Source organism: Dicentrarchus labrax, unplaced genomic scaffold (genome assembly GCF_905237075.1).
Source record: "Dicentrarchus labrax unplaced genomic scaffold, dlabrax2021, whole genome shotgun sequence".
NCBI lineage: Eukaryota > Metazoa > Chordata > Actinopteri > Moronidae > Dicentrarchus > Dicentrarchus labrax.
This window is the reverse complement of record NW_026136701.1, coordinates 23711685-23735421: the sequence shown is the minus strand read 5'-3', so window position 1 is coordinate 23735421 and position 23737 is coordinate 23711685. Positions and strand designations below refer to the sequence as shown.

General features: G+C 40.3%; 1 protein-coding gene and 1 long non-coding RNA gene across 3 annotated transcripts; one reads left to right on the top strand and one right to left on the bottom strand.

The window, feature by feature from the left end:
- Positions 1-4103: 4103 nt before the first annotated feature.
- Positions 4104-19799, bottom strand: LOC127366994 (cAMP-responsive element modulator). 2 transcript variants are annotated; one of them, XM_051406502.1, is made up of 8 exons: positions 19657-19799; positions 18229-18346; positions 17844-17975; positions 15118-15206; positions 14863-15005; positions 14093-14281; positions 6702-6861; positions 4104-6015 (listed from the first exon to the last, which is right to left on the bottom strand). In XM_051406502.1, the coding sequence occupies exons 2-8, from the start codon at positions 18334-18336 to the stop codon at positions 5871-5873; spliced, it is 966 nt and encodes a 321-aa protein (XP_051262462.1). In that variant the 5' UTR covers positions 18337-18346; positions 19657-19799; the 3' UTR covers positions 4104-5870. The 2 variants fall into 2 exon arrangements, with proteins under 2 accessions (XP_051262462.1, XP_051262469.1); XM_051406509.1 differs by lacking the exons at positions 14093-14281; positions 14863-15005; positions 15118-15206; ... (1 more) ...; positions 18229-18346; positions 19657-19799 and adding an exon at positions 9063-9306.
- LOC127367017 (uncharacterized) lies at positions 19762-22937 on the top strand. The gene is made up of 3 exons (XR_007885424.1): positions 19762-19861; positions 21387-21834; positions 22459-22937. It is a non-coding gene; the product is annotated as an uncharacterized LOC127367017 (long non-coding RNA).
- The last annotated feature ends 800 nt before the right edge of the window (positions 22938-23737 follow it).

Sequence of the window (23737 nt, the reverse complement as noted above, 5' to 3'; positions counted from 1 at the left end):
ATATATATGTCAACTAAGTGAAAAAGCTATGGTGTTTACCTGTGTATGTGCTCATTTAGGGACTCAAATGGCCTCATAGAACGATAATAAAAATCCAACATGAGTATATTAAAGAGTACTGCTATCCTCAGGGCCTCTGTGAGACTCAGTGTTATGGTTAGAGACAGGGTTTTATAGATAATGTACTGTAAAAGGTGGTCAAAAAGGTGTGATAAACTGTTAAAGTGCTTCAAGAGATGCTGTAGAGGTGCAATAAATTTCATTGGTCAAAGGACAATAACCCCAAACAATAAATAAATAAATGACAGTCACATGTTTTTTTCCATTAAGTTATAAATTGTGGATATAAAAAATATAATATGTGGAGTGGATTTCCCTATTTTGGATTTTGATTATTTGGCTGCCACCTAGCTCATCTAGACAGCTGTATTATGGTGGTCCAAAGCTGCAATAGACAAACAGATTTAGGAAATAGTAAGAGGTCAGACTTTTGGGGTCAGAGTATAAACAGTGCTCACACAAGAGAATCCCATCAACTGTATTTCAGTTAAAGCCTTCAAGAAAATCCTATTGTTTGCATTACATTTCCATTGAATGTCTCTCTGAAGCACTGGGCCACACACTGTGTTCTGAAAATAACAAAATGTTAAAATGGTGACATCTGCTGGCCAACCCATGCATTTAGTGATTGAATATAATATGAACTCATGTCTGTTATTATTAATGTTCAGTCACTCAGTAAAGGTTGCATTATATAATTTGACCAATTAAACTGTTATGGCCCTCCTTTAAAATACTGTTGCATATATTAACGGGCGGCAGTAGCTCATTGTGTAGGGACTTGGCTTGGTTCAAGTCCCACAGACCACAAAATATGGAGTATGGACTGGTAGCTGGAGAGGTGCCAGTTGCACCTCCTGTGCACTGCCGAGGTGCCCTTGAGCAAGGCAACCTAACCCCAAGAAACTGCTCATGGGGCGCTGTAAACGTTGCAGCCCCATCACGCCACCATCTCTCTCCCTGTTGCATGTCCACAAGTGCATGAATGTGTGTATTTTAGCCTCTCTCTGTGTGTGTGTGTGTGTGTGTGTGTGTGTGTGTGTGTGTGTGTGTGTGTGTGTGTGTGTGTGTGTGTGTGTGTGTGTGTATAAAAAAGAAGAAAGAAAGAAAAAGGAATAATTTCCCCTAGTGGATCAATAAAGTATATCTTCTTAACAGGCAGATCCTATATTCAGAAAACTAGTGTCACATGTCCCCAGTGCATTTGTGATGTTAACCTCATAATAAAATATATTTTTACCAAAGCATACATGAAGCATGAATCTTGTGCACCTGCAGGATTACAAAGAATACCACCAGGTGGAAGAATGGACCAGCCATCCATTGCTAACAGCATAGTATCTTGTTTTAGAACGTCTATAATTAAACATGGTGACACCTAAGGATGGTGCAACAAGCTCTGTAAGTTTCTCTTAAAAACTTTTCTTCATCCATTCAGTCTGAAACGGACCTTACTTATCATCCTAAAATACTGCCAATTTTGGCTTAGCTGCATCTCGTAGATGCACAGTGATAAATATGAGGATGCATACAACCAAGGGGGTAGCCATTAAAGCCATGCACACACACACTTGTGAGCAAGTATATCAGCACTCTAAAGTGGTTCAGTTTGCCTCAGACAAACTGGGTTGTATGACGTAGTTCAACATACAATGTGCCATCTTATGAGGGTAAAAGAGTGTATACTGTACTCACACTTGAAGGTGGGGTGTAGTCATAGCCTTCCTGAATTCTGTGAGTTTTGCATGTCTGTATAGTCCCAAAGAATCGTGCAAACTGGCACCATGGTGCACACTTTTAGACAGCCTCTCCTGTGAGGTGGTTATGGTGTTGCACTTGGTTGCGCACACAAAAGAAGTAGGAGAGAGCTTGAGAGAAGTTCAAACCCTGCCTTCATTTTACATCTGGGCACACCTGGCCAATCAGAAATAAAGTATGAGTGAATATCAAGGTGTATTGTTGTTGGATGCAGCCCATCGATTCAGCCAGTGGAAAGGGGGTTTGAAACATTGTGAGGCAATTAGGTGGTGTATATATAGTGGTTATGTGATTTCTGCATGTTGAAGTGAGACATCAATACATCTTTTAGCAATACTTTCAGCTTTGAACGTTGTCTGCTTGAGGTGTTAGTGGAATGTTCAGCCTATTATTGTGCATGAAGAGCAACCAAAACTGAAACTATGACGTAAATATTTTTTAGTATATTTTTAGTTTTTTGTCAATAAAAAGTAAAAAAAATACATGTAAGTTATTGTTTAGTTTCTTTAGATAAACTCAACTGCCTGTTGCAGTAGCCTGTGTTGGACAGCAGAGGTCCTCCTAGACTGCCACAGTGGAGCACAGTTGATGTTGTCAAGGTAGTAGGCTTCATCCCACAGCTTGTAGGCAGTTAGTCTCTAGGTGGAAATTTCCACTCCAGCCACACTGGACCAAAGGCCATGAAGATGTTTGAAAAGCAACAAAATGAAATATTAAAGAGCCTCCCACACTCTAACTTTTCAGTTCTGGTTTTAGCTTAAGCAGCAGGGAAAGATGGTTGAATGCAGTGAATTTAGAGGTTGGAAAAATACGTTTTGAAAAATAAATTGTGCACCCTTGAACCGCAATTGTCTTCATACTGACTAATCCATAACACAGAGCGAAATGATCCCAGCTGACTGGTACTTCACTCACACCTACAAGTCAAACAGTGCACAAAATATTGAATTAAACCATTTCAAATGTTGGTTGAAGCTAGAAATGTATGTAACATTTCAAAAGAACCATAATGTAAAAGAGTGTGTTCAGTGTTAATGGCAGTTTCAAGGTTTCCCTCAGAGGCATTTCTCTCCCTTTCAACTACCTATTCACCACTGCCTGTGTGTGTGTGTGTGTGTGTGTGTGTGTGTGTGTGTGTGTGTGTGTGTGTGTGTGTGTGTGTGTGTGTGTGTGTGTGTGTGTGTGCAGAGAGGAGAGAGAGTTGTATTTATGCAGTGAGTGTCTGTAAGAGATAGAGAGAAGCCAAATTCCTGTTTCTATGGGTGTGTTGTCATTTTGAGAGAGAAATGTGTGTGTGTGTGTGTGTGTGTGTGTGTGTGTGTGTGTCTGTGTGTGTGTCAGCATGATAAGTTTTATTAAAGAGGGTTTATGTGCATGTATGAGAGGGAAAGGTACATCTAATAATGTACTGCTTATCAACCACTTCAGGGTCAATGTTATACCATCAGGGGTTGCTATGGAAACTCATTTTCATGTTCGTCCCCCTTTCAAAAACGAATATCATTTTACTGGTTCCTAAAATCTTAGTACGCTTAAAAACAACCTTCCAGTTTCAGTTCATTTTCACTTGTTTTGTTGCTTTTTAAAACATTTTTATTTGCAAGTTTGACCAAAATCATTTTTATTTGTAAAATACTTGCAAAGCTGATGTTCTGGGTGCTTATGAACACATCGTAGGAACTTGTAACATGAAAACTATTATTCAGTGAGATATGAAGCAGACAAAGACATTTATTACTTACCACAAGGGAGCCAGTATTGTTAGCGGAGTAAAAGAAAACCCAAGGTTTGAGTGTCTTTTTACTTGGACGTTACATAACCTGTGACCTTTAGGGACTTGAAGAAACTTAAACAACACTCCTGATAAACAAGTTACGGACAAACCACCCCTCGCATCACCTGGAGCTACGTCTTTTGCATGAATACAAATAAAATACAAAGTAGCCACACTTTGACAAAGGAGAGGATTAAATATCAACAGTTTGGTGCTCATAGAACTTTCCTTTGTCACTGACCTTTTAAAAAACTTCATGTAGATCTGAGATATTTTACTTTGAAGGCCAGGAACTTGATCAGGTGGCCTATTAATTACTGTATCTGTGTTATCAAAGAACTCTGTCCTTTTTCTTCATGTTCATTCCCCTCAAGCTATCTGAGATAGTAACAGTCTTTAAGTACCTGTTGTTACCTGTAACATTTAACTGTACCTCCATGAAAAGCTGGCTAGAGTCCTGAAGAGGAGGAGGTTCTGTGAGAATTGGGTGAGCAATAACTCACAAACCATATCACATTTGAATATTTTATTAGATAAACAAAAATAGTTTTGGTTTTACAATTCAAACAAGGAAGTACATTGGGAGGAGAACACCTGGTAGAAGACGGAGCCATTTGAATTGGCAATAACCGACGTGCAGAGAAATTCAGCTCAGTTGATATCAAAGAAAACCTGAAGTTTATTCTCACCTGCCTTTTCATAGAACTGAACAGAAGCATTCCTCTGTGGATACAAACCATTACGGGTGATTTGGTTAATACACAACAAGACTGCCACAGGATAATTCATGTTGTCACTGAGCTAAACAGTAGTTCAATACCCAACTGTTACTTAAAGAGCTTTGGCAGTCATAGGAGGTGGGCTGTTACATTAACAAGTGCTCTTTCTAACATTTTCTCCGAACAATAAAATATAATTCAGTGGAACAAACGCAACAACTACACAGAAAACAGAAAAAGCAAGCAGTTTTTCAAAATCACCAGACACATTAAACACAAGATGATATATTAGCATTAAAATCAAAATTTCATTACACTAAAAAAAAAAAAAAAAAAAAAAAGAGAAAAGAAATTGGCATCACCCTTTAAACAGAGCATTTTAATATCTAGCCATAATCAAATACAGTTTTATACCACAATGGATATCCATCACTGGAAAAACAAAACTGACGCTTGCATGACAGTAAAGCACAACAGTTATCCTTTGAGCTACGAGTCATCTTAAGATGTTGCATTACAAAACTGTAGGTTTTTCAGGACAGAGTAAACAACTGCATTTTTTGAACAAGTAGTCAATTGGTTACATTTGCTTTGTAGAATGTATATAAACTTGTGAAGTGAAATTCTGCAAATAAATGTAATAGAATATAAACTCTGATATCCACACTGACACTTTGGTACTTTCTGTGCTTTGACGTAAGAGCACTTGGGCTCTGTCATTTTAAAATATTACAATCAACTCACTGTAGTGAAGAAAAATAAAGGCTCTTTTGGACTTTTTTAACCAAGTTCCGATTCACATCATGCCCCTTTATATTGGCTTGAAATATATATTTGAAGCTCTGTGCGTTAACTCCCAAACATAAGATAATTTACATATTAAATTCTTGTAGTTCACTCTCGAGAAACCTTTTAGACCAAATCAAGAACTTCTATACAAATTGCAAAGTTGATGAGATTCAGTAAATCACTTCACTGACGAGATATTTTTCCTTAATTGTGTTTTTCGGCTGAAGGAATGCATGGACCGACCTAAAAAACGGCAGCGTGAATGACACAGATGACATTATCAGGTAAACACGGTTGGGTTGCGTCGTTGCAGCTGGTGGTGGATCTGCGTAGCTTTGTGTGCACCTCGTCTGACCTTAGAGAAACTTGCTGGTAGCGAGACCTGGCTGCCCCGCCAAGGACTTTTTTTTTTTTTCCATAATCTCTACTTGAGCGGTACGTTTTCAGGAAGCACCTGTATTTCCTCTTCCTGTTCCTCTTCTTTAGCTGGCTCTCATTGGCTGGCACAAAAGCAACAGCAAGCATAGTGTGTACGACACTTGAGTCTTCACATGCAAAGAGCACAAGATAAGAACAAGAGCGAAATGGCGAGCTCAAGCTGTTCGAATTCCCCGGGACACATCTGAGTTCGGCGTGAACCAGGCCTGAGTGAGCAGAGAAACAAAGACGGTCGAAGCAGTATTTGTTCCAGAGTCTTTTCTTTTTTTTTGTTTTCCTGTAGCAGTTTGTAAACGGCACCGTCTGCAGCCCGTGACCACAAACAGCCGCCGCTACTCGGCTTTGTGGCAGTAAATGTCCTTCAGTGCTTTCAGCTCTTCAATCAGGGTCTTGTTTTGGTTTTCCAACACAGCCACACGGTTTTCCAGACATTTGACGTACTCTTTCTTTTTCCTGCGGCACTCGCGAGCTGCCTCCCTGGAGAGGAAAAGAGGGAAAATATGTTTGACGAAAATTTAATTTAGGCTCCTGACAAAGTCCAAGCTATGCACAACCCATGGGAGCAGACGTTTTTAAGTCTGTCAAGTTTAGGTTTTACAAGTAAACTGCTTCCACTTTTAAGTCCATATTTTCCCAGACAACCATTCGTTTGCCTGCTGCAGCATTGCTGTGTGAATCATGAACAATCAAGGGGCACAGAAACATTCCAACGTCTATAAAAGCAGTACACTGCAGATCTCTGCACTACTTGACTCACTGCAGCAACCAAAAAAAGTGTGAACATCAACCTCCAACTTGTTGTTTTATTGCATCTTTTAAGCTGATTTAGCAGTAGCACAACCATTTTTTTTACCCCAAAATGAGATTCAAGAGTGACTGCAGGATAGAAAATAAGATTTAAAGCACTCTAAATACTCACACTACTGCATTTGTGAATTATTGTGCAATGAACATGAGCTTATTTACTCGCCAGAAATAGTTACATACTCTGGTAACCCCACTCACTTTCTTTCTGATCCCTTCAGGAATGAACCAGGGTTATTTCCTTTACATCATGTTTAAGAACTTAGAGGGTCAGTATCGGATTAGAGATCTCAAAATAATGATGCCCAGAAACTTCTACAGCTCCGTCACCATCTCTTGCTACTGGCACCAGCTCCTACCTGTTTTTCATCAGTCGGACTTCCCTCTTGCGGGTGATCTCTTCTGCGTGCTGTGATGAGGGGCTCTGCATGGAGCCCGGGGACGCTGCCATCACAATGCTCTGGGCCAGGCCTGAGTTGGGCGACCGCAGCTGGTAGGCGGGTATGTCTCCTGTGGCAGCTATGTGGGAAGATGGAAAAAAAGCATTAGGACTCCAAGTCCCACAACTTTCTTAACTTTTTGTTGTCCTCATTTACCTCATAAAAATACAGCAAACAAGTATTTCATCAGAGGATGTTAGACAGCAACTTCAGCCAAGAGAGCTTATCCGCTCTCCTTCCTGCCCTAAAAGATGAATTTCCTCTGACCATTACTGTCCTTGTGAACAGGTATTTGCTCTTAAATGACTTGTTGGAAAGAAAAAAATATGTTTTTTGCCTTTCTGTTCCTTTTGTGTCTCTGTCAGTGGTTATTATGCAGGTGCACAACACAAAGTCAGAGAGTGACATATTGTTGATTATTTTGTACCTTATACAGCTTGTTACAGGACAGCCAGTAGGGACTTGGAAAAACATGTTAAATGTCTGACAAATGTACAGTCATCAGTATCTTATTATAAAGTGTAAAGTATTTTTATTTAATGCATTAACATGCAAGAAGCAAAACCCCTTGTCAGAATTGAGACATGGCATACACTGCAGTTTCTCTAATGACCACTAGATGCTGGCTCAAAAACAAAAAACCGAGACTCCCCAACTTCTCTTTGAAATCTATTGAAATAAATAATAATTTCTTCCCCCACATGATCTTTACGCAGCACAAGAGGTGAACGGAGTATGTTATTTGTTTACTTGTGTGCACTAATTAGTGATTTCTGCTCTAGAATTACTTCATTTGTGCACACGAGTTAGTAATTTATACTACAGGATTAGTGTCAAGTGGCTGTAACAGTAGAAACTGAAGTTACTGGTTTTTGTGACTACTGTTGCCAGTTAGGGAGGAGCTCCAGTGTTAACAGCAGACTCGCAGCTTTGTTCTGGAACAGAACCTAATTCATTCTATCATATTAATATTGTTATCACATTTAATCCATTAAGCAACACTGTGTTATGTTTGACATCTCGGAAACATATGGTAAAGTGTTAACACTGATTAACGGGATGTTCTGTTAATTCATGCGCATACATTACAACTCAAGAGAAGGAATTTAGATGTTTGGTCTCCTGAGACTTGCCGTAGGTCTCACTCAGTAGGTATTTTCACTTGTGTTTGGTGTGAGGTAATGTTGTGTTTAGCGCATTGTGAACCACTGTAAACCAACAGTTTATTGCATTGAACAATGATTCTGGTAAAAAAAAAAAAAGGCAGCTTTCTGGATGTGGTTTGTGTGCTGTTTGAGTTGAGTCATCAATAAGATGACTCAACTGTTAACCGCTCTGCCTGCTCGCTCTCGCCATTTCAGTTTCTCTTTTTCACTGTGTTCCTGTGAAGTTTCTATCTTCTCCCCCTCTCTTCTGTCCACACACACACACAACACACACTCATTCAAAGAGACACAGCAGGTGCACGTGCACACAAACACACACACACACACACACACACACACACACACACACACACAGAGTCTCTCATTGTGATAACAGAGTGACTCGGGCTGTGCTGACGTCAGTGTGTGCGTCTCATTCGCCCGTTTTGCATTCTCTCTTCCCTGCCTGGCCTCTGTTCCAGGAAACTGGAGTGACGTCAAACCGACGACTATCTTACCCTCCACCCGCCCCCCTCCACTGCCACCCGCCCCTTTACTTCGTACTCCCCCACCACCCCCCACCTTTCTGCCTGACAACCACTGGAGTGGTTCAGAGAGCTGTGTGTGTGTGTGTGTGTGTGTGTGTGTGTGTGTATCAGTGGGACACAGACTGACAGGAACAGAGTTTAGCAAACTACCCCAACACTTCTTGGCCTGTTCAAACTGTTTTCTCCCTTTTTTTCTTTTTTTTTTTAACAACACCACTCTGAGCTGTCAGAGTGCTTTTCCTGTGTTGAAATGTGCGGGACAGCTGTCCAATCTATGGCATGTTCCTTCCTCAATTTCACAACACATGAGGTTAAAGACATTTAAAAGTAGTTTAAATGTCTTACATATTTCTCTGCAAGAAACAGATTTGCTCTTACAGTTGGATAAATAAAAGGTTTGCTCGTGCAGTTGGAAAACAAACCATCTGCAAAAACAGGTGTACCCTTAGAAATACTTCTAATCCTCAATAGAGAACATATCTGACAGCATATGCAATACACGTGTAAAGCTTACTCAAGGCAGCAAGAGTAGAACAAGCAATCTATTTCACATAACACATTAAAAATATGTGTAAGAGAAGCTCTACCTGACTCGGTCTCATCCCCAGTTACAGCCATCTCTTCTTTCCAATAATCCAGCACCACGGCAGCAAAACACCTCAGCACAAAAAAAAAACCTCTTCTACCTTTTACTCCTTCTTTTACTGGAACGTCTCTTTCTCCTTCTCCCTTTCCTCTCCCAGCTCTCTCTGAATCAGAGTGGACACTCGTCAACTTTACAGACTGATTACAATTACAGGCATTGACATCACAATGACATCACTCCTGCCCGCTGAAGTCAGTAAAACACCCTGGATTAGAGTTCCTCCCACCCTCCCCTCCCCCCCCGCGGATCAGACGCTGAAATAGAGAGACACAATGTGAGCGGGGCGGGCAGGGAGGGAGGGAGGGAGGGAGGGAGAGAAGGAGGGGGAGCTGCAGGGGGGGGTGGTGGCAATAGAGGGGTTGTATTTTTAGCACTAGTGACGCAACTAGAGAGACGCTCAACAAACAAGAGGATATTGTGTCCCAAGTGGCTGCCGTGCAAACTGTTGAGCACCCTGATTGGAGTTATTTTATGTATGTGCGTTTGTTTGTGTCTTAATAGGCGGGAGGAGATATGACAGAGAGAATTAGATAATTGAGGTTTGCTTGTAAATCCTCTGCCACACAGGAAGTGACGCTTATTACATTTTGTGGAACAGCAAAATTCTTTGTAATAAGCAGGAAAATACCTGGGTAGTTGGTGGGGTGGAAGGGAAGCCACAGACTCTAACATAAGAGCTAATGTGGTTAAAGTCATCAGCGCCTTTGATTACAATGCAGAACCACCACAGGTATGAATGCTCAACTTGAAAGGCGTTGCCAAAAAAACATGTACACTACCAAATAAACACGAGATGGAGAAACTAAGTGATCAATGAGCAGAAGTCAAATCTAATGAAGGCATTACAATGATTAGAGGCCTTGAACAAAAGACAAAAGAGTCATTTTAGTGTTACTGTGATGTCATTATCAGGAAAGCAAAAACAAAAAATCAAATTTCATCTTCAGTTTCATTTCTTCAAAACATTTCTGAGGTATTGACACGATAAAAGCTAAATGTCAATGAACAAAACACACGATGTTCACAAACTTTAAGCATGAAAACAATGGTTCGTTTTAAAGAAAGCACATGATTATTGAGATTTCCGTGTAAGCAGGGTCGTGGGCCTTTTGGGACTTTCTGAGTGTATGGCCTGATTGTCATAAAGATATAAAAGGACATGATTGAAATCCATACTGTTTTTGTTTTGTACACATATAAACCGTACATACATACATGTGTTTCAATTAATTATGTTTTCCTGTGTTTTGATCCTTAGTTTAAAGACATTTTTTATTCCCATCTGATTCTAAATGCATGTCGAACACACTGGCACAAAAATAACCATTATGGCTATTAAGCTTCTTTTTATTGTTGACGTTAAAATAATTGGCTCCATCGCAAAAAGCAGAATCCGCACACTGCTCTCTGCTCTCACTATATATTGTATTTAATTCACTGTTGTTGTGCAACGTTTCAATCAATCAGATGTTCCTCAGGCACAAACAGCGCTGACAAACATCCATTAAATAAACAGTACATGTCTCATAACACCTGTTGGCTTTCCAGTTCAATCACTTGTTGTAGATTGTAATCATTTTTAAACATTTAAATGTTGTGTGTAATATAAAAAAACATTGTGGGAGCAGACAGTGCTGATTCTACTTTTTCCCATGATGTTTTTTGGCTATAAACAAAACCAAAAATCAGGTGACTCCCCAGGGAAGAATCCAGGTTTCAAATCAGGATTTTCATACTGAAGCATAACATTGCTATCAGCAGTCTTCCACTGCATTCCATATTTGTCCTTGTTTAATGCATTTTTCCTGCATTCCAAGCAGCCACTAGGTTTTATTCATTTGTTACCATGCAAAAGGAAAGAAAGGAGAAAAAAAACCTTGTATACTGGTAGTATGGAAACTTGAATAATGTAACCGTAGTGTACATGCTTGCATATGTACACATATGTAAGTTTTGGCATTTTAATATGCTACTGGAAGACTCCAATACCCAGAAACCTTTGTTCATAAGCTGTTTTGATAGAAACTCAGACCATTAAGAGAAGCAAGCAAACAGAAAAAAAGATAATTTGGCTTCTTCTCCTTAACTTGGAAATAAACAGATGCTAAGCATATACTGCCTCTTTAAAATTGCCCTTACTGTAATTAATTAGGCTTACTGCCTTATCTTTATGGTCTTTTAGGTAGACCAACATCCATTCTGTGCAGACATTTCCTTGTTCCCACTAATTTCAGTTAAAAGATGGGTGTATACAACATGAGAGCAGAGTACAAGAGCAGACAAGTCCATTTGTGGACACCAAATACATACTGCGTGAGAAAAGAAACACAGGGCCCTTTTTTGTTGCATGAAGCAACCTGACATTCACTTTCACGTACAAATGGCAGATCAAGGAATATTTGGACCCAGAAATGCTTTGCTGTTTAATCTGTCTAGGTCTGAAGGATCCAGTGACTATTCTTTGTGGGCACAGCTAGTGTTTGAGCTGTATTAAAAACCACTGGGATGAAGAGGATAAGAAAAAGTGTGTGGGCAGACCTTCACACCGAGGCATTTCCTGGTAAAAAAAAAAAAAAAAAGCATGTCAGTTGACTTAGTGGAGGAGCTGGACTCATGATGTCTGCACTGGGAGAAAGCTGAAGCCCTCAGGTCCTGTCTGATGTGTAAGACTTCTTACTGTGAGCAACATTTCTAGCCTTGCTATGAATCCATGTTGAGCATAGATAAGCATAAAGGCTAAAACACAGGCTCAGCTGCAGAAGAAAGGACGGAGAGGCAGCGAGAGCTTGAGGTGAGTTGGCTAAATATCCAGCAACAAATCCAGAACTAAAAGGAGGACATGAAGGTCCTTCAACAGGAGGTGGAGGGTCTCAATCCCTCTGCCGATAAAACAGTAAGGGGACAATGAGAAGATCTTTACTGAGTTAACTAGTATGATTGAGAAACAACACTGTGATGTGAAGAAGCAGATCAGATCCCTGCAGAAGTGAGTCGGGCCAAAGAGCAGGAGGTCGCTGATCTGCGAAGGAAAGACACGGGGGTGGAGCAGCTCTCACAGCGGATAGCGCCTGTTTTCTACATCGGAAGCCTTCACTCTCCTGTCTCCATGAATCCACACACTTGCCTAGCTCCAATACCCGTCCTCTTCAGTACTTTGAAGATGGGATACGGCTGTGTCAGAGGTAAGAGATAAACTTCATGGGACTCTGAATGAGGGATCGCCAAAGATCTCAAGGACAGTGACTGAAGTTGATGTTTTATAGATACCTCCACAGCCCAACTAGAGCTTAAATTATAGTATTCATGTCAAATCGCACTAGATCCAAACACAGTACACACATATGTGTTGTTATCTGAGGGGAACAGTAAGGGAACACTGTTGAAGAAACCTCAACTACATCTGCGGCACGCAGACACATTTCTAGTAAGGTGGCAGATCCTGAGCAACAAGGGCCTGACTGGACGTTGTTACTGGGAGGTGGAGAGAAGTTTAAATAGCAGTTGCATATTAGCAGAACAGGGACGTGTGCATTTGGAAACAACTGTAAGGCTTAGGGATTAGCTAAAAACAGTTTCACAACAACAGCGACACTCCTGTCTCAGGCCCTTTATCATCCAGAGTAGGAGTGTACCTGGATCACAGTGCAGGTATTTTGTCCAACCCAAGATCACATTTGTTTTCATAGGCTGCAACTTTAATGTATAACCTCTAAAATACTGTGGCAAGTGGGAAATGTCTTTTTGTTTTGAAAGCATTTCTTTTTTTTTATTTTTCTGGAAAAGGAGTGCAAGGGGATACAATAAAGAGACAAGCTGTCAACTGCTCATGATTAACTTCTGGATGTATGTTATTTATGCTGTAAAACTATTTGTTCAGATTGTATGTGTATATTGTATTTCTTGTGTTTAGTTTTAGTATTTTATTATATTTTGTATTACTTACATTATTTTGTATGTTCTGCATTTATAGTTTTAGGAATTAAGGGTACATTTATCCAGACTCATTTTCAAGGACAGGCTAAATGTCAGGATTAAGAGTTAGAGAAACCATCCCAAAACAAAAAAGGCATCAACTGAAACCCCATCCTTTCCACAACACAGTGGACACAGTCTGTGGCTGTCTGTGTCCTTGAAATGTTGCCTTGTAACCACACAGTCTAAAAGGCTGCCCATTAGTCAATAATGGCTTCACTGTCTCTAAGAATTCAATTCAATTCAATAAATCAAATTTGAATTCATAATGAAACAGTTATGGACTAATGGGCAGCCTATTAGACTGCACTCTCATGGCAATAGATGAGCAATGTATGAGTCATTGGTATGAAAACCTTGCCTCCATTGTTTTCCGTTATGTGTTTATGTTTTCATTAATTAGATCTTATATCCATACATGTTGTAAAAAACAGGTTTAAGGAAAACTAATACTTACAGAAAGTACGGAACCTGGCACTGAAGGATAGTGTATGACGGGGGGGCCTTAGTTAACACAGCATTTTACAATACAATAATGTTCACTTTTAATATTTTTTCACATGTTATTTAAGTACTTTATCATATTAAAATTGCTACTCATACTAGCATGAAGTTCAAATGTTTTTCAGTCGTGCTGGTAATAAACTGGCCCCTGAGACAATCTGTGCTAGGGCTCTGAACACCCAGGGTTGTGGGTGTACCACGTACATTTTCTTTTACACAATCCCGTAATTCTGTCCAGGTCTTAATCCCATGATTTAAATTGTGGATTATCATTTTAAATTTGATTTACACAGATTTTCATCTTAGCCTCAAATTATGTCCCTGTAAAGATGAATGGTATTCCTAATGCTGCCAGATGTCAGAAATTTTCAAAGTACCTAAGGAAATTGTGTATTTTCTATTTCAGCACTGTATCATCACCAGACCTGCAAATTACCATTCCAAACGTTTTACATATGTACAACATAAATTTCACCGAAAGCAGTTGAAACCTACCTTGGATGAGCACCTGCCCTCCCTGAATGTAGTATTGCTGTGGGGAGTCTCCGGGTTGAGCTGCACACTGCAGGATCGTGGCTCCTGGCTGCAGGGTGGGAGAGCTGGCCACCGTCAGGGTCTGGGCCCCCTGAAGGTCTTCAGCTCCAGGGCTGGTCAACTGGATGGCTCTCCCCTGAGTGAACGCAACTGTGTGGGGTCAAAGTTCAGTTATAACTAAACATAACAACTTCATTAAAGAAGTCAACCACAACTCCCATGGAGCACTGCAGCAAGACATATTCACCATATTTATCACCAGGCTTAAATGTTCCTGCACAGCTAATTTGTGACAAATGCGGCAACAATGACGCTGTTTATTGTTCCTGACTGACTCATCCAAGCTTTTTGAATACGCTGAAGCTTGGATTTGTGCTCATGGTTGTACTCCACGTTCTCCGTAGCAACAGCACTGAGGGACCTGCGCACAGTTGTATTTTAAGCCATCTACCACACTCGACTGACAGAACATACCATTTGAAAAAAGATGATATACATAACTAATGTGTTACATTATCCAGGAGTCTCATGTAATGCTAGATGGAAATTTATATGAAAAACCTCCAAATGGAAATTTACAGGAGGGAAAAATACTTCCCGAACCCACACTTCCATCCATGCTACCCTATACAGGAAATAAAATATTTTGGTGGACACAAGGAACTCTATTTAGGGACTAAACTGAGGCTGCTTTAAGTTCAGCCAATGTCCCTGTTCATGTGTGTACTGACTATATTGTCCTGAGCTGGTCTGGTAGATGGAGGTCGGCACTGATGCTGAGGCTGCACTGGAAACGGGCACTTCCTCCTCTGTCTTCTCTTCGTCGATTTTGGGAACTGCCGGTGAATCCGTTGAAAGCTCATTGAGTATTTTTCTGCGGGAGAGGAGAGTTCCATAAACTCCACGCAGACAGCTCAACATTATCAGACTTTACACACCATATGCATTTTTTATCATGGTCTTGTCTACTGTTGACGTCTTCTCACCGATAAGATGGACGCCTGGAGAGAATCTCCCGCCTCTTCTGAGTGTCTGTGACTGACTCGTCATCCTCCAGCTCTGCTACAGTGGCAATCTATAGACAACAAACAGTGTTTAACAAGGGTGAGTGATCCGCAGTAATGTTTTTTTTTATTTTTGCTTTTGTGAGTGAATATGTTTGATAAATTGTAAAAGAGAAGGATGATGTCAAAGAAGGAATCCTTTCAACCCATTTAAGGTCTCAACAGTCTTTACAGAGCTCTATATACTGTGTAATTATTTGTGAATGTGTGAGTCAATGCCTGCCTTTCTCCAAGCATAATTTCATTGTGTTCAGAGGACGATGTCTGGGCCAGTCAAAAGACATGTCTGATTTATGTCAGGTTAAACAGAGGTGTGTCCACATCCATTTATTGGAAGTTAGGCCTACGCTTTTTAGATTTATGCACTCAAAAGGTCTCAGAGGTTTATAAAAGTAGCACAATGGTTGCTGCTGCGGCACACAGGTTTTAGTCTTGACACAGTTTGTCAAGAACATGTTTACAGAAGCAAACATAAAACCTTTAATAAACTTTAGCTCTCTGTTTTCAGAATCAGGGATACAGGGAATTTACTGTACCAATGTAATTATTACAATGAAAAGTTCACCACAATGAAGTCAAACTTGTTATTGATGAAGCTCACTGATAGCACAGAGTACTTTGAAATCAGTTAACAAGACCACATTGTGGTTTCCATCTGAGTTTTCACTGTGCAGTTCACAAGTCTCTTTCCTGACCCGTTTCCTCGTAAAGATACTCTTCACGAAATTAAGAAGTAACCTGTGCACTGCACACCAAGCTGCACTTGAGAGAAAACCTGCTGCAAGATCTAACTGATCAAAGGAGGGGAGTGTTATTTCATCCAAGTTCAAGTGCTGAAAACAATGCAACATCCGTGCATCCGTCTGCACCGCATTATTCAGTGAAACCAGTCCTTCCAGAAAAATGCAGAGTTTTTTTGTGATTGTTGCGCGCAAAAATCCTTGATTATGCGGCACCTTTCTTAAAAAATGCGATGGAATATGCGGGATATTTATGCAATTTTATGCAATGAAATTGAGGGAACTTGCAAAAATTGCGGGAACTTGCAAAAACTGCAGTTTGATGAAAAAGAGAAAAAAAAGTGATTCCCCCAACACCCTGTTCTCACTAGGCTACTACCTTAATGTAAATAGTCATTTCTTATTACTTCCTACGATAAGCAAGCATACTACATCACAGAAAGTGCTGGGAATATTTAAGTTCTCATCTTGTTTTATTTCAGACCTTAATAAACACATGGCTCAAACTTACAAAACATTGATGAGTCAAACAAGTTCTGTAGCTTTACAAAAGGAATATGCTACAACTTCTGTAAAAATGAATAAATGAAATATGAGACTGATTTGCGGGCTTCATCATGGCTTCATCGCGGGGTTTGCAGCTTTTCGATGATGTTCACGTTCGTAATTACGTCACTTCATAACGTTCCCATGGCAACAGGGGGAAATGGCTGCTTTTGTGTGAAGTAAACGCAACATTTTTCAAATTTCTCAAGAAATTTGAAAGATGACGATGGTGACGAAGATTTTTCAAGATATATGTGACTTTTTTTGCAACGAAAATGCGGGGATTATGAAATCATGCAAACCCTGCATATTTTGCGCGGAAATCTGCAATTTATGCGGTGAAAGTGCGGCGTATTTGAAAAAATGCGGCCCCCGCATAAATATGCGGACTTTGGCTGATTATGCATTGAATTATGCGATCGCATAATCGCGTTTTTCTGGAGGGACTGTGAAACAATCACATTCTGACTTTTGGCCAGCGTCACACAGCTTCACCAGGTCAGTGTGTTGTCTGGTGTGTCTGTCCTCCTGCCCAGACACAACAACAACATCTCCTGAATTTGAAGGTTAGACTGATGAGCTTAAACCTCAGCTCCTGCTACTCACATCAATCCTATTAACAGATGCACTGCATCGGACCACATGCATTCCAGAGTACCTCCTACACATGGTACCTAACTAAATCCTCATTCACTAACCCACTACTCTGACATCACAACCTGTAAATCCTTGTGCGAGTACTCATGTGGACAGTTTTTCCTGTTCAATCTGTGTTCACAACAGCTCTCTTTTTTTAAATGGTGATACCAGAGCTATAGGCTGGAGCTATGGGCTCGAATTTGACTTAAGGCACCAAAATGAGGACTTAACTTGGAGTTGTCTTGTATGACTTGAGACTGGAGACTTGCTCCGGCAGAGTCAAGACTTGAGACTTGGCTAAAGACTTGATTTAGACTTGATTTCAATTACTTTAGACTTGCACTGACTGATTTGACTTGTACATGTCTCGAATGATTTCAGACTTGAATTGGACTTGTAAACTAGAGACCTGGCTTAGACTTGACTTAAAATACTTGAATCAACTTGAATTGACTTGACCAATGACCTGGGCTTGTCTTGAATAACTTGACACTTGGCTTGAAGCTTGCTCTGATAGATCTGACCTGGTCTTGTCTTGGTCTTGTATGACTTGAGACTGGGGACTTGGCATGGACTTGACTTCAGTGACTTGAGACTTGAAACCTGCTATGACATAATTGAGACTTGATTTGGACTTGCCTTGAATGACTTAAGAATTTACTTGGACTTTTCTGAAACTTAACACGAGTAGAAATCCTGGCAGGGGGCATCTCATGCTCTCACCTGGACAGTCTGGACTTGTGGTGACTGTATGACGGAGGTCTGAGGGGCCTGGATGACCCCTTGGACCTGCACCGTTTGACTGTCAGACAGCTGGACAACAGTAACACCGGGAGACTCTGCAACCACCGGCACCTGCAGACACAAATCAATACGTTCACGCCTAAAGCTACAATTGTAAAAATGACTCTGTGTGTGGTGTAAAAGAAGAGAAAGTCATCTTTAGTCAGCATTTCAACAAGTTACATATCTCATGCTGCAACGCGTATCCATGAGCATCCAAGTGCTGCTGTACCTTCTCTATCATTTTAAATGGCTAAATAAGACTTTATAACAATGTGTGTGTGTGTGTGTGTGTGTGTGTGTGTGTGTGTGTGTGTGTGTGTACCTGAGGAGGAGCTGCAGGAGATGGACTGGTTTCACTGTGGTTCTCCTCTCCATCTGTCACTGAATCATTTAAACTGCTGTCTAACTGAGGTGAGACCGGGGTATCCATATTCAGTCACCTAGGCAGAAAGACAGAAAGACAGACAGACAGACAGACAGACAGACAGACAAGCAGATTATTACCAATTCTGAGGCCGACAAAGGCCTTCCTTTTATTTTCTACTCTTCTCCAATATCTTTATCAGAGATCACAAATTTTTTTATTTGATACCAAACCAGACAGAATGTGCCTTTTGTTAAAAAGGATTTTGCTTCATGGATCACACCCAGCTCTTCCTGCCCATGGCTTCATTAAAAACCTTTATACCTTTAATAAACTTGGAGTTTCTTTGTTTTCTGAGTCGCCTGCCAGCTTTAAGTATTTGTATCTGTTTTAATGGAGATTTTCTCACATTTAAGGTCTAAAGGTGCCAAAAATGAAACAAAACTACAGTAGAATACAGGTTTAAAGTTGTTTAAAACAAATAAACTAATGTAGTAATAAGTGCAAACCTCTCCACAAAAAATGTTCTTAGAAAGAAGTTTATATCAGTTAAAGTGTGCCAGCGTCACAGTCACCAGCCAGAATGCTGTTCTCATGAGAAACTACAACAGGGCGGCTGTGTAATAAAGATTGGTTCCAACCATGATCTCAAATGCTGTCTACTATCTGCTACTGAACATCTGATTAGGAAAATCCCCGGGTCCAAATATTCAGAAGAATTTCTGCAAGCGTGTCAAAGCAGAAGACAACAGACTCATTTCACTTTCAATCTCACTAAATGGAGCAAAAGCCCAACTTGTAAACACAAGTCCTACAGCTTTTTATTGGTGTATTTCAAGTAACTTTCAATTATAAAGTTCAGGACATTTCCCAAAGACAAATGTGACTTCCCTATTTCAGTGATACAGAGTGAAAATAAGCTGCACTGCAACCCAATAGATTTCATTTTTACACTTTTATTTTAAAACGGTAGATCATTTTATTAACACAATTTAGAAAAAAAGACAGAAAATAGTTTAGAGGAATTTGGAATAAAGACGGAAGCATTGATATTTTTCATGACAAGTTCTTTTACATATTTTATTTTGAAGAGAAACCGTTCGATAAACTTCCGTCATCCATCTAACCCCGTCACACTTGACGCAGCCTAGTGAACTTCAGCAGAAATTTAAAAAAAATAAAAAGAACCGCTGCCTCCGAGCCCGCTGACAACATTTTTTTTTTTTTTTTTTTTTTCACTCCATGTTGCTCAGCTAATTCAGCTAATGCTCGCAAAGCAAAAACTTTTAATGAACAGTTCCGCACCGCAAACGGGTTTGCGCATTGTCCGCCGACTCTGCCGCGACAGGTGCTGAGCAAAAATGTGACAGCTTTGCAGTGACTTACCGAAGTTTTACGTAGTCTGACTCGTCACTAATTACGGTATGGGTGGACGGCCTGTGCCTCCGCTCACGTAGTTTCACGTCAGCGCTGATGATGCTGTGCCGAAAATGTCGACCGACGAGTCAGTTTAACGTCGAAGAGTGTCTGGGTGGAGCGAGAGGAGTCGCCCCCGAGCCGCTTCCGCGTTGTCTCGTATTTTTAATGGACAGTAAGTAAGAGCTTTACAGTGTGTGTTTACTTCTTGTGTGTGTTACTTTTAAAGACACTCTCTGTCCTGGTTGCTGCTCTGTTTTGAGTCTGTTTCTGTAGGCTGTTACTCTTTTATTAGGCACTCATTGTTTACTCACAGTAAAGTTCAACTCAACGGAAACGTGTGCGTGTGAACAGAAGAAGTATTTCAGTTTACTGAGGAAGAGGAAATATAGCTAATATTAAAGTCATATTAGCGCCAATAAAATGTTTTATAACGCGTCTGTAGCACTGTACACCAAATACACTTTCAATTAAAAACAGCGAAACTTGGATCAAGTTTGCAATGATATCAATTAGATTATATTTCATTAAATGAGCAACTTTCAAATGAATTTCGGATTTTTTTTTACTGAGTCAGTCACTTTTACAGATCAGAGTAATGTTGCCATCTACTGGCTGAAACAAGGAATAACACTTTAAACAGCAGACATGACACAAGATCACTTTATCCTGATACCCAGGCCTTTCTTCCATTTTATTTGAACACAGAAACTATAATGAGTGTGTAAGTAAGTCACAACTAACAGCAGAAACTGGGGTCTTTACTGATTCCACAGGCTATAAACAATCAAGGAGTACTGGATCTTTACTTCCCTGAACACCACTGGAAGACAATACAGGAATATAAACTTTCTATATTGAAAAAGCTTTAAAGATAAGTAGGTTTAGAGCTTTTAAAAGCATCAATTAACAACAAAACTCCCAAATAAATCCTGTTTACTATGTTGTGATTAACATCTGTATATTCTACATGTTGTCCTGATGCCATGCTTTCAGTGTATTATGTCATTCTGACACAAAGGTGTACTGTGGGTGTACTGGAGAATCTGTTCTGTACTCGCTGAATTCCTTTATTTAGATCTGACTCTGGCTGACCCCAGAGCCACCATCTGTCCTCCTGCGTGCCAGGAGAGGTCGTACTGTTCAAACACTGCCCCCGCTGTTATCAAAGAGCACTGCTCCACACGGCCAAGTCGCTCCCTTAATCTTTTAACAGTGTGACGAAAAAGCACCTCATTCAGCAACAACCGGGCCTGACGGAGGTGTTTTTTTTTTTACTGTATGATATTCATAGGTTTCAGTGCTTTGTAGGCCTACATTGTGAATTTATAAAATTGAAATCAACACACAGCCTGCAGTTTTGGAGGCAAAATGTTCCTTCAAGTGTATTATTCCAGCCTTAAATAAAGAAAACAGTCCAAAAATGTAATAAAGAAAAACTAGTTATGTCACTTTTTTTTATATTGTCTGCTTGTGTTCTCATTCTCGCATTTTTTCCTTTAATATTTGGCTACAGTGTTATTGTTATTACATTATTTCTATCCATGCATCATTTTGTTAAACTGGTCTGAATAATGGAGCATTATTGCATCAGTTATTCTGGCCAGTGTCCCCCTCGCCCCACTGCTTACCCTCTGGTCCTTTCTCCTCCCTCCCTCCCTCCCTCCCTCCCTCATCTCCTTGGCCTGTCCTGCGGTCAGAGGATGGAGGCTCCAGATGGTCGAGTACCGGCAGCAGAAGGGGGACCCTCGGGGGGCACAAAGGCCTGACAGCGGGGAGCCAAATATGACCTGAGTCAGACAGCTCTTTAGCACAAAATTAGCCTGGGATGAACGCGTAACACAATTACATGCTGTTAATACCATCAAAGAGGCATTTGTGGCGCCTGTTGTGGCCTTTGCAGCTTAACTGGCCTAATTTGGAAAAAATGTCACAGTCCTTTCAGAAAAGGTGACGGTTAAACATTTCTCAGAGGTCAAGCTGCTGTAACTTTTTCTCCATGATTATTGCCTACATCAAACAATTCTGCACAAAACAGCTACGAGGATATAGTCTGTATATCCTCCAGTACGACTTCCAGGAGCAAAAGATGGACATTGAAACGTCTGCAGTGAATGTTAGCGTCTCAGATCATGTCGGAGGCTGCAGGTAATGTGTCTAAGGACTTAATGTGGGGTTGTAGGCTGGTGTCCCACAGGGTTCCTGGCTCAGATAGCTAATGTGTTTGTTGTGCCAGACCTTCCACACAACCAAAACACTTTATAACTGAATCTCCCTGCTATTTTTGAATGCCCCCGCTGCTGTGTTATAAATTTAATTTGCTCAACACAAGCTGTTACAATGCCTGTACGATGGATCCTCATCCAAACTGCATCTGAGAAATGTTCCTGTGTGATACAGTGCTGGTATTAAACACATTTCCAGTTGGGAGTCTGGTTTGGGGAAAGTAAATACAGCTAATACATAACATACATTACACACAGACAGCATGGTTACACTTTTTATGATTAAAGTGTACAGGACGTTGTTATAAAATAAATATAGTCTAGGTGTGAGATTTGAATTATAATGAGAGGAGTAACTGTCCACTGTGCACCACAAGAGGTCACTACTGATTCAAATATGATGCTTAGTCAGACACAAATGTCACATCTGACAGGTGGCTATTTAAATGTGAAAGCTAGTCATTAGCTGGTTCCCCTAACTGGTGCAGAGTGAGAGATTTAGGGCTCATCTGTTCAAATACATCACTGTCTGCATCTTCCTTTCCAGTTTCACTGACACACTAATGTTCATCTTCTCCGTGGTTGGGTGTGGACGTTGAGCCTTAAACTGCAGTTCAAGGCTGGAATACAAAGCTTCTCAAAGGGATACCATCACACCGGAACAAACATTTGGGTTGCAGGGCCTCAAGCAAAAAATGTTTGAACTTTTTGGAGTAACTCTTCTCTTTTATGTCTCTAATATTAGTACATTTCATTTGAATTGGCAGGAACAATATGTTTGGTGAATAGAACTGAATGTAACACAAGGACTGGGTAACATTCTGGTCAGATAAGCATTTGAAATAATCCCAAATGGGGGAAGATACTTGCATCCAACTTGCAAATTGCATGCATGCATGAAAAATATTATCATATTAGCTGTGTCCAAAGAGGCCAAATGCCACATTTGGATGCTCTTGAGGTATACTGTAACAGAATGATGACTTGTGGTCCAAATACCTTACATCAGATGAAGCTGAAAGTTCATTCCCTACCTAAAAATAACTCTTATTGTCTTCCAGAGTGGATTCAGTTTGTACATATCACGTAATGTGCTGTTGAAAACTTTGGAAAAAGCCAGAAAGTGGCTTTTGTGGTCAAAACTGCATTATTTTTCTCAGGAAAAAAAATTAAAATCATCATTCAATATCACTGTGAAAACTATAAAATGGATGACCAAGCAAGTACTAGAACATTTTCCAGCTTGCACAAATAAATAATAATAGTATTTGGTTACGCTAACTGGGGTCTCATCTGGGAGAAGAACAAGAACATTTAATAAATTACATTTCTACGAGGAACTTAGGTTAAACTAAAGTCTGTCTTTAGGGAAACTGTGAACTATAAATCTGTGCTGAGTTGGTGTCACTTCCCCACTCTAATAAAACAATCACTGTGCAAGGTGGTTCTGACCTTTGCCCCTCACTACGCTACTTCACTGTTGCTTGTAAAACTGAGGCACGTTGTCCTGGTTGATTGTACGTATCTCTGTTCTTCTAACATCTGCTCAATGTGTAAAATGTAAAGTAACTCTGCTACAACACCTCCAACAGTGCCCTTCACTAAAAATAGCCCATTTATTCATCCTCATCCAACCGGCGTGATTGCACATTTCCTTCTTTTGTGAAAAACCACCACAAACAAGTGCTCATATTCTCCAAAGTGGAGGCTGTTTAATCCGTTGTGACAGCTGCTCTGGCTGTGGTCGGTGGCCAGTGAGTGCTCCAGCTGTGTTAAGAGTTAAAATAGTCTTGCAGCTGCGTGTTGGCATTAAATGGTGGAGCGAT

Excerpts from the sequence above, each read along its gene's own strand:
- LOC127366994 (XM_051406502.1), bottom strand. The coding sequence starts at position 18,336 with ATGGATACCCCGGTCTCACCTCAGTTAGACAGCAGTTTAAATGATTCA. Across the intron at positions 17,976-18,228 it reads CTCCTGCAGCTCCTCCTCAG|GTGCCGGTGGTTGCAGAGTC; the intron begins GTACACACACAC and ends TTGTGTCTGCAG. Across the intron at positions 6,862-14,092 it reads AGGGCAGGTGCTCATCCAAG|CTGCCACAGGAGACATACCC; the intron begins GTAGGTTTCAAC and ends CTTCCCACATAG.